This window comes from Suricata suricatta, chromosome 13 (assembly GCF_006229205.1).
Source record: "Suricata suricatta isolate VVHF042 chromosome 13, meerkat_22Aug2017_6uvM2_HiC, whole genome shotgun sequence".
Taxonomy (NCBI): Eukaryota; Metazoa; Chordata; class Mammalia; order Carnivora; family Herpestidae; genus Suricata; species Suricata suricatta.
Window position 1 is genome coordinate 89,446,352 of NC_043712.1, and position 17,943 is coordinate 89,464,294.

Below are 17,943 nucleotides of genomic sequence, written 5' to 3' on the forward strand. Positions count from 1 at the left end.
AAATGAGAGGGAGGCAGATGGGGAAGAAGGACGGCAGACGAGGCAGAGATGGGGGCAGGGGACAGAGGTGGGAGAGGGACAGAGCAGGGATGGGTGGGCAGAGATAGGGAGGGAGGGAACAGAGATGGAGGATGAGAACGAGATGGGGAGGGGACAGAGGTGAGTGAGGGACAGTGATGGTGGAGGGGGCCAGTGACAGGACTGGGGGACAGTGATGGGAAGGGACAAAGATGAGAGAGGAATGGGAGGACAGAGGTGGGAGAGGGGCAGAGCTGGTCGGGGTGAGCAGGGAAGGGACCGGCAGAGCACAGGGCTGCCCTGGCCCTCCTGACGCCCCTGGCCAGCCTGGTCCGGTGTGTGACCAGGGAGGGCGCGTGAGCAGTGGCACTCGCACCAGAAAGGAAGGCGGTACGGAGGACCACCCAAGTGTGAGTGCAGGGCTGAGGCGAGCACAAGCTGGCCCGGCTCCCTCACCTAAGTCACCCGCAGGGGCCTCAGGGAGGGGCCCCTCCTGCACTCCCTGCTGTAGAGGCCCCGGGGCCCCGGGGGAGCCCACCCGGCACATGAGGGCTACGCGCCCCTCGGGCCCCCAGGACACGTGTGGTTCTGTGACGGGCAGACAGGGTACATGCACCAGCCCGGAGCTCTGAGGCTGGCAGCCTGTCCTCGCTGAGCCCGGGCCTGGGGCTGGGGCCAGGCCTCCCTGCCCTGCAGAAGCTGCCCGGCCTGGGCCCCAGGCCCGTCTTCATCAGAGGAGGCTACCATGCCCAGGAGGGCTCCTGGCACCTGACTTGCAGCCACCTAAACTTCTATAATGTCCCTTTGTCCCCACTGACCAGGCTGGGTGCTCAGGACGCCCATTTGTCCTGTTGAACAGAACCCCTGGCCCTCCAGCACCCACACCACACAGCTGCCCCCTGGGTGGCCTGTCCAGGCCCTCGCTGTATGCGGTCCCCTGGGAGGCAAGATGGCTTCCTGTTAGCACCTCGGCAAAGAGCACACACTCACTCTCAAGTCTGGGAGCCAAAAGAAGAAAGCCTCACGGCCAAGTCAAGGTGACTACACAGGGCTGCTTCCTTCTTGGGCTCCTGGGGAATCTGTCCCCTTGTCTGCCTTCCAGAGGCCACAGGTCCTCCTCTTGTAAGGACCCAGGACCCTCCAGCCACGCTGGTGTCACTGTCACTGCAGCGACTTCGGGTCAGGAAGCTCTGTCCGAAACGCATGCTCCAGGCTGTGACAGTGACTCCCCGGGGTCAGACTCCAGCGCCTCCGCAGCTCCCAGGAAGGGCCCTCCAGGCCTCAGGGGCGCTGCCCACCCTCCCCCAGCAGCAGCGTGGTCCCGGGGCTCCGAGTGACCGATGGTGGAGGCTGTCTCCAGCCACACAGCCTTCATGGGCCTGGGAGTCCCCGAGCCCCCAGGCTAAACCAGCCCCTCAGGCTGCACCAGGACTCCAGGAGAGGAAGCAAGCACATCAGCAGGGGGCCTGTGAGCGGTCAGGAAATTGTCGGAGCTGTTATCACAACCATTAATAACTACGCTCCCAGTGATCCAGCCCCCACCCACTAACCCTACCCCAGCCCTGCCCTCAGCGTTTTCCTCCCCAGAAGAGCCATCCTCAGAGAAACCCTCTGCAGAAGGCATCAACTGTGGTGCACCTGCTGGAAACACCAGGAGTGGGGGCCCTGGCAGCTCCTGCCCCGCCCACAGAGAAAGCCACTATGACCCCAGTCCTTTGCTCTCAGTCGCAAGATGGCCTCAAAGGACCCACCAGGGTCCCAAAGGTTCCAAAGGACCCATGGAAGCACCCACAGGGCAGACGGGCCTCTTCCCAGCCACACGCCCAGGCCAGCAAGCAGGGAACTGGGATCAGGAACCTGCCATGGGGGCAGGTGTGTGGCGCATTGGTGGCAGTCCAGCCACGCCCACCAGAGGCTGACAGTGCCAGCCGGGCACTGACCCCTCTGCTGGGCTGCCAGGCGCCCACGCCAGGCAGTGCCCCCGGCCCCTCTGAAGCCAAGAGTCTGTCCCTAGCTGCATCTGAAGGGCAAGACCCCACGGTGACCTCTAGCCGGGCTCACAGCCCTAGAAGAGGCCGGCCGGTGCCAGGTGGAAAGCTGGCAGTGCCGCTCCGCCCCACCTTGCCAGGCCGCACAGGGCCCTGCTCTGCTCGCGGACACAAAGGGCCTGCCTCAAAAAAAGGCATCCATGAGCCGCTCCAGGAAGCAACCCGCAGGGCCAGAACGTTCCAATACCCCCGTCTCACTCCCTCTGGGAACAGAGCAGGCCTTTGTTTGCTATCATCACAGTCATCAAATATTTACAGGGGCTTACGGACCGTTTCAGGCGGGCCAGCCGGGAGCCAAATGCCAGGCTTCCCGGGACACTCAGAGGTGCAGGTGAGCAGGCAGGGCCAGGCTTCCTGCGGGGCGGCGCCCCTTCCCCAGGCCAGAGCGGGCTGGACACCAAGCCCAGGCCCGGCCAGGGTGGGCCAGCTGTCCACACCTGGGCCACCAGGGAGCCGGGAGCAGGGGCGTCCGTGTGCGCCCACCGGGTGGGCACGCAGGCACCTGCAGAGCACCAGGGGCACGGTGCCCACGTCCCCCGCAGCCTGCCTCTTGCCTGTAACATCTAAACGGGCTACCCTGAGTCCGCAGCAGGCGTGGGGACCCACAGACCGGGCGCCCTGGGCACGGCGGGGGCGGGACGGGGCCGAGTGCTGAAGGCCACGTGTGGGAAGTCCCAGGGCGCGCGCCGCCTCTGGGACGGCACGCGGGCACGTGTCTGTGCCCGGCGGGGCCCCACGCGCCGACCCGGCAACTGGCCTCAAGCAGCGACCCTTCTGAAACAACGGGGCCGTGAGCACCCCCGGCCATCTGCACGTGCAGCATTCCACCGCCCCTTCTGTTTCAAACCTTTACCATTTTGGGGGCGCCTGGGGGGCTCAGTTGGTTGAACATTTGACTTTGGCTCAGGTCACGGTGTCGAGGTCTGTGAGTTCGAGCCCTGAGCCGGGCTCTGTGACGACAGCTCCTAGCCTGGAGCTGCTTCAGAGTCTGTGTCTCCTTCTCGCTCTGCTCCTCCCCTGCTCGCTACTGCTCTCGTGCGCATACGCTTTCTCTCTCTCTCAAAAATAAATGTTAAAAAAATTAAAAAATAAAACCATTCATTCGCTATTTTCACCTGCTTTTGCTTCATCTCATTTCTAGCCGATGTCCCTCAACTGGCCCACCCCATCCCTGAGGGGGGCACCTCCCACCTTCCCGTAACTTTCCTTCCACAAATCTGCGCAGACAATGCCCCAGCCCCGGAGAGCTGCCCCGCAGCCAGTGGACGGACCCCCGGCCAGGCGGGCACGCCACCCAGCGGGCACCCTCCCGTCCTGCCATGGACAGCTAGGAGGACGGGAGGGTGCTGATGAGCCCCCGGGACTGCGCCCACACGGGCACATGGCACAGGTGGGGTAGGTGGTGCACTGACACCCAAAGGCCAGGAATCCCATCCACAGATGGCCAGGGCCACCAAGGCCAGAGGACTGTGGAAATGGGCCTGGGGACACCCCGCTCACATCCCAGCACCCCCTCCCCAGGTGTCTGCCCTCCCAACCCCCAATCGCTCACAGGAGCATGCCTGCAGTGACAAGCAGTAATGTTCTCCGGGCCCGAGGTCACACCAGCCCTCCTGGCCTCCCTCCCTGCAGGGCACAGCCCCTCCCCCTTCCCATGTGGCCGCCCAGGGTCAGGGCTGCTCGGAGTCCCCATGCATCCCATGCCACCCGTGGAGCATGTGCCACAGCCCCTGCCTAGCACCCCAAACTTCCAGTTCAGGGGTGGCTGTCACAGGAAGGAAACGCTCTGGCTCGGATGCTCCCAAGGAAACATCTAGAAGCTGCGAAAGGGCCGACGGCCACCACCCACAGCAGCTTCTGTCCCCCTAGCACCCCAATAGCCCGTGTGACAAGGCAGCCCCATGTCACAGTTGAGGAGCACACGCTAATGCAGCTCACACACATGTCAGGGCAAGGTGAGGTGTGGCCTGTGTCCCCAGGATCCAAAAACCATTTTCTAGACCATCAGGTCCCCTAGAACCAGCCCTGCTCGGCCTGCGGCCGTCCAGAGCCAGGCCTGGGCATGGGACGGCCCGATGGCCTGGGGCCCCTGACAAATGATGACCCCGTGAGCCCCACAGGTGGGTCGCTGGTATTGCAAGGCAACAGGATGACACTTTCCCTAAATCCAAGCACAGGAGCTCCCCCTGTCCCCCCAGAGCCACCCCCCCCCCCCCCCCCCCCCCCCCCCCCCCCCCCCCCCCCCCCCCCCCCCCCCCCCCCCCCCCCCCCCCCCCCCCCCCCCCCCCCCCCCCCCCCCCCGTGCCGGCAGCCCCGCCCTCACGCCCCCTCCCTGAGTTTGCAATACTTCTTCCAAGACAACCAAATACACTGTCTTGCTGAAACTCTACAGAGAAGAAAGCCCTGGGGCCCTGTCCAGACAGGTGTCGGTGGACTGCTGGTGGCCACCTGGCACTGTGACTTCCCAGCCTGAAGACACCGCGCAGGGGCCCCAACAACAGCCAGGCTGCAGGGCTGCACCCACCAGGCACAGCAGAAGGCACCCCGCTGCATCAGGGCCCCCCGCCTGCACCAGCTGCAGGCAGAGCTGGGGCCGAGCCCACCCTGAGCTCACCCCCAGGACCGGGGAGGCCGGTGGACCCACTCGTCCCCAGGCGGGCTCTCGCCAAAGCTGGTGCGGGCAGGGGACACGGGCCGTGTGTGGTCACTCACCGCCACTGCACACGTTAGCTCAGACGCTCCAGTTATGACTTTGCAAAAATACCGAAGAACATGAAGAAAATCAAGAAGGGCAGGCACCCAAGTGAAAGCCTCTGCCAGGAAGGGGGCTTGGGTTGGGTCTCCGCCTCCATCACCCGGTGACCTTCAGAGGGTCTCATGTCTCCCAGCAGAGGCCTCCCCGTCTGTGCTGCAGCCCCCCCCCCCCCAACGGCAGGGGCCGAGGGCTGGCGTGCAGAGGGGGCCCCACGGCGGGGCCTCTTTCCCTGCAGGGGAAATTCACGCACCGGGAGGCCCGCGCAGGTTCAGGAGCCGGGGGACCTGAGCCCCAGGACCACTGCGCCCACACCCCAGCTCCCCCAAAGAGCCCCAGCAGTCTGGTTCGGGCCCCGGCTCTGCCTCCGACTGCCCGCTGGGAAGGGGGCCAGTGTGATTCATCTTTCCAAAAGCCTGGAAGGTTCCAACTGGAGCGTCCCTCGACCCTGAGGCCACAGGTCAGGGGCTGTGGGGGCAGCAGAGCAGCCCCTCGCGGAATCCCCTCTTCAACACGGGACGGGACCTGCCTCGGTGACAGGCAGGCCCTAGACACAGCCTAAGGCCGTGCGGAAGCTGGGAGGCCCCAGCCCAGCCTCTGTGGGACAAAAGGCAGCGCCTCGGGAGATCCAAAAACAAGGAGCAAAGGGGCGCCTGGGAGGCTCAGTCTGCTAAACGTCTGAGTCCCGATTTCGGCTCAGGGCCCGGCCTCACGGGCACGGGTTTGAGCCCCGAGTCCAGGCTTTGGGCCAGCAGCGCAGTCTGCCTGGGGGTCCCGGTCTCTGTCTCTCTGTCCCTCCGCACTCACGCCTGCACACACGTTTTATCAAAACAAATTAATAAACTTAAAAAAAAAAAGGATGAAGTGGAGGATCGTTCTAGACGAGAACCGACGTGAGAGCCGACACAGCCCACGCTGCCCGCCGGGCCCGAGCGAGCGGGGGGAGAGCATCGGCGCCGCGGGGAAGCACAGCCCGCGTGAGCCCCGTGGCCGGCGGCGTGCAGGTCAGGGCTGCGCGTGACACGGGGCTCTGCGGGCACGGCGGGTGGACCGCGCTCCCACGTTCTCCGGACAAAATGTCACTGGCGGAGAGGACGAGGCTCTGATGACGGGAGAGGGGAGCGCAGGGCTGGGGACACCGTCCCGTGGCAGGAGGAGCAGGCGGCCCAAGGCGCCCACAAGGAGCGGGTGTGACAGGCCCAGGCGGAGGGCCTCCCGGCACACAGGCCCCCGCAGGGCCTTGCAGACAGGGGACAACCACCACAACAGACATGGGCAGACCCCTCACAGCCTGACCCACCCCACCCACCTCCAGGAACACTCCGAAATCCATCCACATAAGCAGGCCTTTCCCAGATGCCCCTGCATTTTCCCAGACGCCCCTGTGGCCAGCCATGCCCTCCCACTCTGACCTGGGGGGACCAAAGTCTCTTACTGGTAAACAGTTTCCTTCGTGGATTACAATATGAACTCCCACCTACCCACTTGCTTTCTGCCCTCAAATGTGGTTGTGATGCCTGAAGCTATGGCAGCCTTTTTGCGCCATGAGGTCATGAGCCTGCAGACAAATCCAACATGGCTGAGGAGAGTAGAAAACGGGAAAGCACCACTGTCCCTGCCAATACTGCTAAGCCACGAGGGCCCTTGACTGGCCACCCCTGGGTCTCAGATTCTGGAAATGATTACAAGTCTGCATTGCTCAGCCACACTCAGTTCACAGCTGAGAATTCTCCCAGCTCATCTGATCGTGAGCAAGAGCCAGGAAAGCAGGGACCCTGGGGAAGAGTGGCCACTGGGGGAGGACAGTTCCTCCCCACAGCATCCAGCCAGAGATAGGGGGGAGGGTGGCAGGGCCGTGACCCATGCCAAGCTCTAAGCACTGCCAAAGACACCACCGGTGCATCGGGCAGAAGCCCCCACAGTGTTTGCCACGGGGCCAAGACATTCTCTGGGACACCCACATCTCAACCAATGTTTGGCAGCCACACCACTCCCCAGAGCCTGTCCTGTTCCCATGAAGCAGTGGGAAAAGAAGAGGCAAGGCCTCCTACAACCCCTCGACAGCTTCACAACACCACAAGCATTTTAAAGGCTCTGAGAAGTACCGCAATGGCAATGCCTGCCTGACCCAGCACGCCCCATCAAGCAAGAAGCCTAGGCCATGCCACCAGGCACTGCCTCGCTGTGCGAGCTATCCTCCCCCCACCCAACGCCTCCGCATCTGTGAAAGCAGAGTCCCAAAACCTCTTTAAATGGTTCTAAAGACCAGGTAAGCCTGCAGGGGGTCTAGGAGTCCAAAGACTACTTCCTGCCCGCTCTCTGCATGCGGCCAGCTGGCGGCCATGCTCAGATCCCCCCGCCGCCGAGGACGACCCCAGCCAAGGCAGCCTTCCGCAAAACATCGGGGCTCAGAAGCACCAAGGCTCTCTCAGCACCCCCTCGTCCCACCGGTCCCTCTGCCCGAGTGTCCAGGCAGGGCTCATACCGTGACAGCTTCATTTCTGGAGCCACTGTGGAGAGATCTCCCTCCTGAGCTCGGTGGGAAACATGCCCAGCTCACGGGGAAGCCGGTGTGGCAGGCACGTGTGTCCGGGCCCTCCCTGCACCAACACCCCAGGGAGAGATACCCAGGGAGCCCATGACACAGAGCCACCTCTCCGGAGCCTAGAACACTCAGTCCAGCCCTGGCTTCCCCCACATGGTAAGCATGTCTGAGAACTTTCTAGAAGAGCAAATACAAAAATGGTAACGAACCCTGAAACATAGCATCTCCTTGAAAATACATCATGAAAGGATTATTAATATATTTATTTATTGGTGAGAAAGGAGAGAGAGGGAGGGAGGGAGGGAGAGAGAGAGAAAGAGAAAGTGAGGGAGAGACAGAGACAGAAAGAGAGAGAGAGAGAGAGAGAGAGAATATCCCAAGCAGGCTCCGCACTGATAGCTCCCAATGGGGACTCAATCCCGTGTCCCTGGGATCATGACCGGAGCCGAAATCAAGAGTCAGACACTCAACCAACTGAGCCACCGGGGCGCCCCTAAAAGGCCCTTTAGAAACAAAAAGATTTGAAAACCTGGGGCACGCCGTGCAGGCCGCTGCCGAGTAAGCGCACGTGTGTGTGTGAGACCCAGAGCGAGCGGGCACACCCCTGGAATTCAGAGTGGGTCGTTCTGCATCCGCAAGCTTCTCTGACGTGGCGGGAACTCTGGCTTTTTCTCTAACCTGACAGACGATTTCTCAGAGAGGTTCGAGTTTACGGAAAGACTGAGCAGAAAGTACAGAATTCCCGCGTACCCCCCCACCCCCAGATCCCGCGAAGCCTCCTCCCATCAGGCGCGCCGGACACATTGATTGTAACCGACGCCAGGACGGACACGTTACTACCGAGAGCCCACGGTTCACGTCGGGGGTCCTTCTTGGCCGTGAGCTCTGTGGTCTGGACGAACGTAGGATCAGAGTGGGTGCCCGCCTCAGACTGCTCTGTGTCCCCCCATTCTGCCCCACCCAGCCCCCAGCCCCCCCAAACTCCTCCCTGGCTCCACAGCCTGGCCCTTTCCGGAGCTCCCGGCTGGACTCACACAGGATGTAGTCTTCTCAAACTGGCTTCTTTCGTTTAATAATACGCGTTTAGGGTTCATTTCGGTCTTTCCGAGACGAAGTAACTCATCTCTTTGTGGCACCAGGAATATCCCCTTGTCTGGAGGGACCACAGCGAGTCTGCCCATCACCCACGAAGGACGCCTTGGACGCTTCCAAGCGGTGGCCCCGGGCATAAAGCTGCTGCAGACACCGCGCGCAGGTTGGTGGGGACGAATGTTTTCAACTCATTCTGGTCGGGCACCTCGGGTTCGCTCTGCGGACGGAGCGGTCAGAGTGTGTTCAGGCGTGTGAGACGCTGCCACCAGGCGGCCCTCCGTGGCCCCCCGCAGCCTGGCGGTGTCCTGGCGGGAGGAATGCTGTTTGGAGGTGCGTTTCCCGCCGACGCGGGACGCAGCGTGTCCTCTGCTCCGGGCAGGGGTCCGCGGCCGGCGCCTCCATCGGGCTGCTTGTCCTCTAACTGTTGAGTCGCAGGGGTTCTTCGGATGTTATATTGAGATTTTGGTTTCCGTACACTGTGCCCTTGGTTTGTATTTAAAATGTCACCAAGGGTATCACCGTGACACCAAAACCAGATAAAGACACAACAAAAAAAGAGAACTACAAGCCAATATCCCTGATGGACACAGACGCAAAACTCTTCCACAAATACTAGCAAACCAAATCCGACAATACAGTTAAAAAATCATGCACCGCGATCAAGTGGGATTTACTCCTGGTGTGCAAGCCTGGTTCACTATTTGCAAAACAACCAACGGGATACATCACGGCGATGAGACAAAGGGTAGGAGCCATAGGGTCGTCTCCGTAGACGTAGGAAAAGCGTCTGACAAAGTACCGCGTCCACTCTGGATAAAAACTCTCAACAAGGGGCGCCTGGGGGGCTCAGCTGGTCGAGCGTCTGACTTTGACCCAGGTCATGATCTCGCAGTTCATGAGTTTGAGCCCCACATCTGTGCTCACAGCTCAGAACCCAGAACCTACTTCAGATTCTGTGTCTCCCTCCCTCTCTGTCCTTCCCCTGCTCAAGCTCTGTATCTCTTTCTCAAAAATCAGTAAACATTAAGAAAATTTTTAAAGGGACATACCTCAAGTATGCCTACACATGTATACACATATGTACGTGCATACGCACATACACACGTATACATGTAAGTCCATTTCTTTGAAACCCTACAGCTAACATACTCAGTGGTGAAAAATAGAGAGATAGAAGGCATCGAAATGGTTAAGAAAGAAAGAAAACTTTCGCTATTTGCAGATGACATGACACTATATACAGAATTCCTAGACTCCACCAAAAAACTACAGGAACTGATAAATGAACTCAGTAAAGTCACAGGATACAACATGAACATATGGAAACCAGTTACCTTTCTAAAACAATCCCATTTACAACTGCACCAAAAATAATAAGACACCTAGGAATAAACCTAACCAAGGGGGTGAAGGTCCTCTGCTCTGAAAACCATACGACACTGATGACGGAGGCCAAAGACGTCGCAAAGAACTGGAAAGACGGGACGCCCAGGTGGCTCCGTCGGTCAAGCGTCCAGCTTCAGCTCGGGTCATGACCTCTCGGCTCAGGAGTCCGAGCCCCGCACCAGGCTCTGTGCCCGCAGCACGGAGCCTCCTTCGGTTCCTGTTCCCATCGCTCTCTGCCCCTCCACAGCTCATGCTTTCTGTCTCAAAAATAAACAAACACATGAAAAAAGAAAGAGAGAAAACTGGAAAGACAGGAGGACGCCCAGGTGGCTCAGCTGGTCGAGCGTCTGACTCAACTTCAGCTCATGGTCATGGGATCGAGCCCAGCGTCCAGCTCTGCACCGAACGTGGAGCCTGCTTGGGATTCTCTCTCTCCCTCGCTCACATGCACCCACTCTCACTCTCAAAATAAATAATAAGTCAAAAAAAAAGAAACAGAAAGACATTCCATGCTCACGGACTGGAAGAACAAATATTGTTAAAATGTCTATCATTACCCAAAACAATCTACATATTTAATGCAATCTCTACCAAAAAACCATGGACATTTTTTGCAGAGCTAGAACAAACAATCCTAAAATTTGTATGGAACCACAAAAGACCCCAAAAAGCCAAACCAACTTTGAAAAAGAAAATCAAAGTAACACAATTCCAAATATTACAGAACCACAGTGATCCCAACAGTACAGCGCTGGCACAAAAACAGAGACCCAGATCTGTGGAGCGGAACAGAGAACCCAGAAATGAGCCCACGACCGTGTGGTCAACTAATTCTCAACAAAGGACGCAAGAATATGCAGTGGGAAAAGGACAGTCTCTTCAACAAATGGTGCTGGGAAAGTGGGCAGCTATACACAAAAAAACGAAACCGTTTCTTACACCGTACACGAAAATAAACTCAAAATGGATCAGAGGCCTACACGTAGGACCAGGAACCATAACAATCCTCGAGGAGAGCGCAGGCAGACATCAGCCAACGCAACTTTTTCCTAGACCTGTCTCCAGGGGAAAAAAGCAAAACTAAATATTTGGGACTGCATCAAAATAAAAGGTTTCCGGGACACCAAGGTGGCTCAGTCAGTTAAGTGTCTAAGTCTTGATCTTGGCTCAGGTCATGATCTCAGTTTTGTGAGCTCGAGTCCCACATTTGGCTCTGTGCTGGCAGCGTGGAGTCTGCTCGGGACTCTCTCTTCCTCTGTATGCGCCTCTCTCTCTTTCAAAATAACATTGAAATTAAAAAATAGGGGCGCCTGGGGGGCTCAGTCGGTTAAGCGTCCAGCTTCGGCTCAGGTCATGATCTCACGGTTCGTGGGTTTGAGCCCCATGTCGGGCTCTGTGCTGACAGCTCAGAGCCTGGAACCTGCTTCAGATTCTGTGTTTCCCTCTCTCTCTGACCCTCCCCTGCCTGTACAGTCTCTGTCTCTCAAAAATTAAATAAATAAATAAATAAATAAATAAAATAATAAGCTTCTACACAGCAAAGAAAACAACCAATAAATCTAAAAAGCAATCTACTGAATGGGAGAAGGTATTTACAAATGACATATCAGATCAAGGGTTAGTATCCAAAATTTGTAAAGAAATTAGACAACTCAACACCCAAGAAACAATCCAATTACAAATGGGCAGAAGACTTGACGGATGTTTCTCCAAAGAAGTCATCCAGATGGCTAACAGACACATGAAATGATCTCAACATCACTCATCATCTGGGAAACACAAGTCAAAACCACAGTAAGCTACTGCCTCACACCTGTCAGAATGGGTAAAATCAAAAACCCAGGAAACAACAAAGCGCCGGACGGGATGTGGAGAGAGAGCCCTCGTCAGTGCTGGCGGGATGCACGCCGGCGGCCGCTCCGCAGAGCGTGCGGACGTTCCTCAGAAAGTCAAACACAGAGCTCCCTCCCGACCCCGCAACTGCTTTCCTAGGTAGTTACTCAAAACCGCGAGGACACGAATCCAAAGGGACACACGCGCCCCTACACCTACAGCAGCCAAGCAAGCGATCAATAAAGAAGTAGTTTATCCACAATGGACTATTACTCAGCCATAAAAAGGGTGAAATCCTGCCACTTGCAGGGACACAGATGGAGCTAGAGAGCATTGCTATGCAGTCAGTCCCTCAGAGAAGGACAAATACCCTATGATTTCACACACATGTGGAATTTAAGAAACAAAACAAATAAGCAAAGGGAAAAGCGGTGAGGCAAACCAAGAAACAGTCTAATTGCAGAGAAGAAACTGACGGCCGCCAGAGGGGAGGGGGGAGGGGGGCCTGGGGGCAGGAGGTTTTGGGGGTTAAGGAGGGGGGTGTGACGATCACTGGGTGATGCATGGACATGCTGAATCGCCACACTGCGCACGAGAAACTAACATTATTACAGTGTATGTTACTTGCACCGGAATTTAAGTGAGTCCTTGCCAAGCCCGCGCTCACGCAGACTCTCCACGTTACTTGCCAGGAGTTTTATGGTTTTGCACTGTGCATTTAGGTCTCTGATCCATTTTGAGTTAATTTTGTGGAGTAAGGTCCGTGCAGATTCACGTCTCTGCACGTGGACGTCCGACTGTCCCAACACCATCTGCTCAAGAGACAGGTCTCTGCTCCCCAGGGTTGTCTCTGTCCCTTGCCAAAGGTCAGTGACCCGCACTCACCTGGCTCTGTTTTCCGGGGTCCCGGTCTGTTCCACCAAACTACCCGTCTATTCCTTCGCCAACAGCGCACTGAGTGCATCCCTTTCTTTTATTCTTTTCCCAAAAAACTGTGACACGTGTTCTAAGAAAGCCAACCTAGATTAGAGACAGTGAGCAAGTATTCCGGGAAATCTTAGAATCCCAGCCTCCGGGGAGCAGGATTGGATCAGAAAACTATCCGACGGGGGCACACCAACCAGCAGCCAGCCCCCAGGATGCCGACCTCGAGGGGCCGCTGTCCCGTGCTGAGTCCCGAGCCCCCCTCCCGGGCCTCTCCACCCAAACAGCCCCTGGCCTGTCTGTGGCCAGAGGCGGATCCTAACCTGCTTCTCAGGGACTCCAGCTGCTGTGTTCACGCCTCCCCCTTATCTGCCTCCGCTGCAGCCAGGTGCAGCCAGGTGCTGAAGCTGAGCTGGCCCCGGCAGGCCCCCGCCCGGGAGCCGCCGCCCACAGGCAGGCCCCCACGCTCCTCCCGGCCCAGCCATTCTCCACTTCAATCTCTACTTTTCACAACTTTTTTTTTTTTTTTTGGCAGAAGGCGTTTCACTGAGTGCCTGCTCTGTGCTCGATGCCAAACACTGTCAACAGTCCCCACGACCCCACGAGGTCGGCCAGCACCCTCCTCGTGCATAAACAGGTAAACCGAGGCTCACAAAGGCAGATGCCGGCCCCAAGGCCTCCCCACAGGGAAGCTTGTGGGCCCGGGGGCCAGGTCCGGCAGGGGCCCCTGCTCTGGGGCGTCTGTGCGCACCGGGCAGGGTGCGCAGCCTGGCCCAGCGCCCCAGGCACCCTCCACCTCACCGCCCAGCCCGGCGGACGCCGACCCTCTGCAGAGCAGGTCAAGTGCTGTTCCCTCAAAGAGGTGACCTGGAGCTCCGTGTCACCACCTTGGGGATCATGTAGCTTCAGCCAACAGCTGGCCCAAGCCACAGGCCCCGAGAGAGGCCTAAGGCCACGCACAGAGCCGAGAGCCCGAGCCATTCTAGAAGGTGAGTGGCGGGCACAGGGCCAGCCCAGGACCGCAGGATGGCCTCTCCCCACACTCCCTCGCCTCCCCCGTGAAGACCTGGCTCTCGCACCCTGATGCGGTCTGTCCTGCTCGCTGCGGTACCCCCAGGCTGGAGCCGGGGCACGCGCTACACCAACGCCAGCTGAGCCAACGAACCGCGGCAGCCTGCCCCGCTGCACCCCTACGCGGGACCTGGCGTCTGGAATCCTCCAAAACACCGCCCTGCCCACTTAGCAATTTTTTTTCTCGCCACCATCACGTTCTGGCTGAGAGCCTGCCCGCAAAGCTGGCACACCTGGGTAAGCCCGCAGCCCAGAAACACGCCGGCAGCGCGGGAGACGCCGGGACGGGGTCCTCGTTCTGGGGCCCAAGTCCCTCGGCAATGGGCCCTTGTCAGGCTCGGCCCAGTGCCAGGCGCCAGGGCCTCCGCGGAGGCCCCGAGAGGCACACGCCGGGCAGTGGGAACGAGCCACAGGCTCCCCGCGAGCCCAGGACGGCCGCCCTCAGCTCAGGACGCGGGCCTCGCCCACACCGCACCCCACACCGCGTGGGAAGGAAGGGGACAAGGCCCATCCCCACGGGCCTCTCACGCCACAACCGTGAGCCGCATCGCACATGAGACGCCGCTCGGGAAAGTAAACTCTGCCTTGACGTCCCTCCAACTGATTTCAAATTGCAGCTCCCGGAACAAAATCAAGTGAGAAAGATGTTTACAAATGAAAATAACACGAGGTGACCACCAACCACAGTCATATGTGAGGTACCCCAGGGTGCGAGCAGAGTCCCCTCCACGTGTGCCCCCGCCCCACGGCCGCCTGCCCGTGGGCACTCCGGAGGCAGACAAGCCCACGGCCCTGAAGCTGCCCAGCACCCCAAGCCGGGTCCCTGGCCTGTCTGTGGAGCCCACGGGCCACCTGCGGCCAGGCATGCGGCCCTGTGCCTGGCCGGGCGCAGGTGGGGCCCCAGGGCCACAAGAGATGGCAGGCAGCCCCCAGCATCCTCGGAGCACAGCGAGGAGACCGGGGCACCCACAGCCCCCCATGCGACGGGCTGCCCAGGGCGCAGGCAGGTGAGCGCCGCGCAGACATCTGGCTACAGCAGCGACTCCATGACCACACAAAGGGGGTGCAGGGAGTCAGACGGCATCTGGCCTTGTGGTCTCCGTTTACAAGCCCCCTCCTCCGCCTGAAGCCCAGGCCTGCCCCTCAGGCGCCTAGCCGCCTCCAGGCAACGCAGAACAGCAGGACAGCTTCATGTCTGCACCTGCCGGGTGTCGGGAGGGGCCCAGCCAGGGGTCTCAGCCCCTGAAGTAGATCTTTAGGACTCCCCCAGTCCCACAATGGCCCTGCCAGTGCTCCAAGCAGAGGCTCAAGGGCCAGCACCCCCACAAGGCAGAAGGGTCCCCACACTGGGTGTGCCTAGACCCACGGGGCACCGGAAACAGGGCTCCAGGTACAGACCCCGCCTCCCACAGGAGGCAGTGCCCAGCCCCACGGGAGCAGCTCCCACACCTTCTGCAGGGAGCACCCCGTCTCCCCTGAAGGCGGGAACCACAGATAGGAGTGGGCAGCATGCCGGAGCGGGCTGAGAGGCTCTCTCCGAGACCCTGAGGAAGTCACCAGAGTAACGTGTGACCCAGGGAAGCCCACCAGCCTGCCTCCAACATTTCCAGGTGCCAGCCAGATCCGGGCTGGCTGTGTTTTCTCTCCTTGGGGACACACGCCAGCTCAGAGGTGGCAACAAGTAGGAAGGTGCCCTGCGCCGCCCAGGACGCGCCACTGGTGGAGACCTGCCGCTGCCGCCCGGCAACCCGGGGCAGGGTCTATGTGGGAGCAGTGCCACCACAGCCCTGCCCTGCAGACGTGGGAGACGGGAGCCAGGAGAGGTATTGGGGTAAGTGTGCACTCCCTCAGCTGCCGTCTCTACGCTCTGAGGCCAGAATGAAAGTTTATTCAAAAGAAAAGAGGCAGGGAGGTAACACGGTATCTGGGGGATTCGGATTTGGGAAGTGGGGTCTCCTGCCACCCTCTGCTTCGCCCTCTGCTGCGAGGTAAACACACTAATTCCCGGAAAGAGACCAGCTTCATGGGGACCTCACGTCCTCCAGGCCAGACTCACCAGGTCCATACACACGGCCTCCCCCGCACCCCCCCTCCCCGCCTCAGGCGTTTCTGGCGGAGGCCAGCAGGCACAGAGGCCCCCAGCCTCCAGCCCCTGGAGAGGGAAGCACTTCTGGGGAGGCGGTTTCAGGGAGCTCCTGGCGGCTGAGGAAGGAGGGGGGATGGGAGGACTCCCACGGAGCTCCCCTTGCTGAAGGCAGCACTCCCAGTGACCCGCCCTCCAGGCACACCTGACACCTGGCAATCCCAGGGACCGCAAGGGGGCGAACGTCTCCGCGTTGGGTGCCAGGGAACCCCCTCCCCAGACACAAAGCCAACACACCACCTGTTGCCCTCCCGTGGTGCACAGGTCCCAGAGGCCCAACCCAGCGCCCAGCTCCCCACGCTCTCCTCTGCTCAGGGCGCCCTCACGGGGCAGGTGGCTTCCTCCGGCAACGTGACAATCCCCCTTACCCTCCCACCACCTACATCCGTGTGGGCAATGGTGACCTTGGGAGGTGGGGGGGGTCCTCGGTAACGAACACGGTAAACAGAGCAGGCTCTCGGTGGCCGTCCGCTGCTCCAGGTCACCTGGGGCAGAACCCCCTCGGGCCTGCCCAGAGAAGCAGCAGCTGACCCCAGAGGCGGCCCTCGTGCTGGGAGAAGTAGAGGGACGGCTGCCTGCCAACGGGGGCTCCCCGTACCCCGCCCCCGCTCACGAACCGCCACCACACGGATGGGAAGCCCTCTCCAGCCTCTCCACCGCCCCCCGGAGTCCGGGCTGGACAGCAGCCAGGCTCCAGGCCTGAGCTCTGCGCAGGGAGCCAGAGGCAGAGCCGCCTGCCTTGCCTTACCGGGAGCGAGAACCTCCTGAGGGTCACGTGTGCCCGCACTGCCTCATCAGTACTGAGGCCTACCTTGGCCCCCACCCAGCACCCCGCACAGGCCTGCAGTGGCGGGTGCCCACAGTGCCACACGGGGTCACCTGGCCAGAGGAAGACAGGGGAGTCAAGACACAAGGCCACGCTCCAACCCCAGGCTCCCCTGCCCGCTCTATGGTCCTCCCTTTCAGATTTTCTGGGGCCTCTTACCCAGCAGAGACACCAGACTCACTCCCTGCGGTCCTTGACACACCACAGCGCCACGACCGCAGACCACCGAGGCCACCCTCCTCAGGGTCCAGAACCTACAGCCATGGCGGGAGGAGAGCTCAGCCCCTCCCGAAGGGCTCCACAGGGCACCAGCGCACTGCCAGGAACACCCCACGTGTCCAGTGCAAAACCAAGGGGCTGTGGGAAGGGGTGCCTCTGGAGCTCCTTGTCTGAGAAACAAGACTAAGGACAGGTCAACACCCCCAGAAATTAGGGGGGGCTCACCCTCGCGCAGGCCCCACTGCAGAGGCTCAGAGAACAAAGCGACCACATCCAGTTTCTGAGCCAAAAAGGCAGGCGGCCTGCAGTGGTGCGGGCGGCCCTGTGTCAGGCCCGGAGGCCTTCTGCCTTCACAGGGTGCCGGGGTCAGCTTACACGGAGCAGCCGGCTCTCCCACAGGACTGCCCGTGCGGGGCAGCTGCCCGCTCCGACGAGGGAGGGCCTGTAAACACCCGCTCTGACAAGCACAGCCTTGGCTTCCAAGGCTGGCCCCGGGCAGCTCGAGTTACGTTTATATAATCTTCTAGGGCCGGGGCTGACACAGCCAACGTGAGGGCAAGGTTATGAAAAATGCATGCCCAGAGCCTTTGCATGGGGGGGGGGGGCGGGAAGCAACCCTTACCTGCACCTTGCAAGACCATTCCCCCATCCATTTTGTGAGCTATTGGGCCCTACGAGCTGCAGGAGGGCACGGACCACTTCCAGGCCCGATGCACGCGCTTAGGCGGCGGCCCCCAAGCATCCCCACCTGGGGCGTCTACGCCTTTAAAGACTCCGGAACGCGCTCCTTTAAAAGTAGCTCCAACACAGCCCCCCCCCCCCAGTCCTCACACGCTGCCGCCGCTGCAAAGCTGCCACCACTTAAGCCACTTGGGTGCTTAAAGCCCCGAACTGGCAGCCAGCTGGACAGACACGCCCTCCATGCCCACCCAACAGCGCGGGCCCACACTGGGGCACGCTTCACCGCCACACGCCGGGAGGCCCGCCCTCCAGCACGCAGCCGGCCCCCCACAGACGGCGCGCACACAGAGGGGGGCACGCGCCGCCGCCCCCGCGGCCAGGCCGGCCCGCGCACCAGCAAGGCTG

The 17,943-nt window shown here is 60.3% G+C and overlaps 1 protein-coding gene across 1 annotated transcript in view; it reads right to left on the bottom strand.

Annotated features, from left to right (window-relative positions):
* WNK2 (WNK lysine deficient protein kinase 2) overlaps positions 1 to 17,521 on the bottom strand; it is a 106,403-nt gene extending 88,882 nt beyond the window's left edge. Inside the window, exon 1 of the mRNA XM_029919702.1 lies at positions 17,480 to 17,521. Within this exon, the coding sequence (XP_029775562.1) occupies positions 17,480 to 17,506 (27 nt within the window). The 5' untranslated portion in view covers positions 17,507 to 17,521. The remainder of the gene's footprint in view (positions 1 to 17,479) is intronic.
* Positions 17,522 to 17,943: the final 422 nt, after the last annotated feature.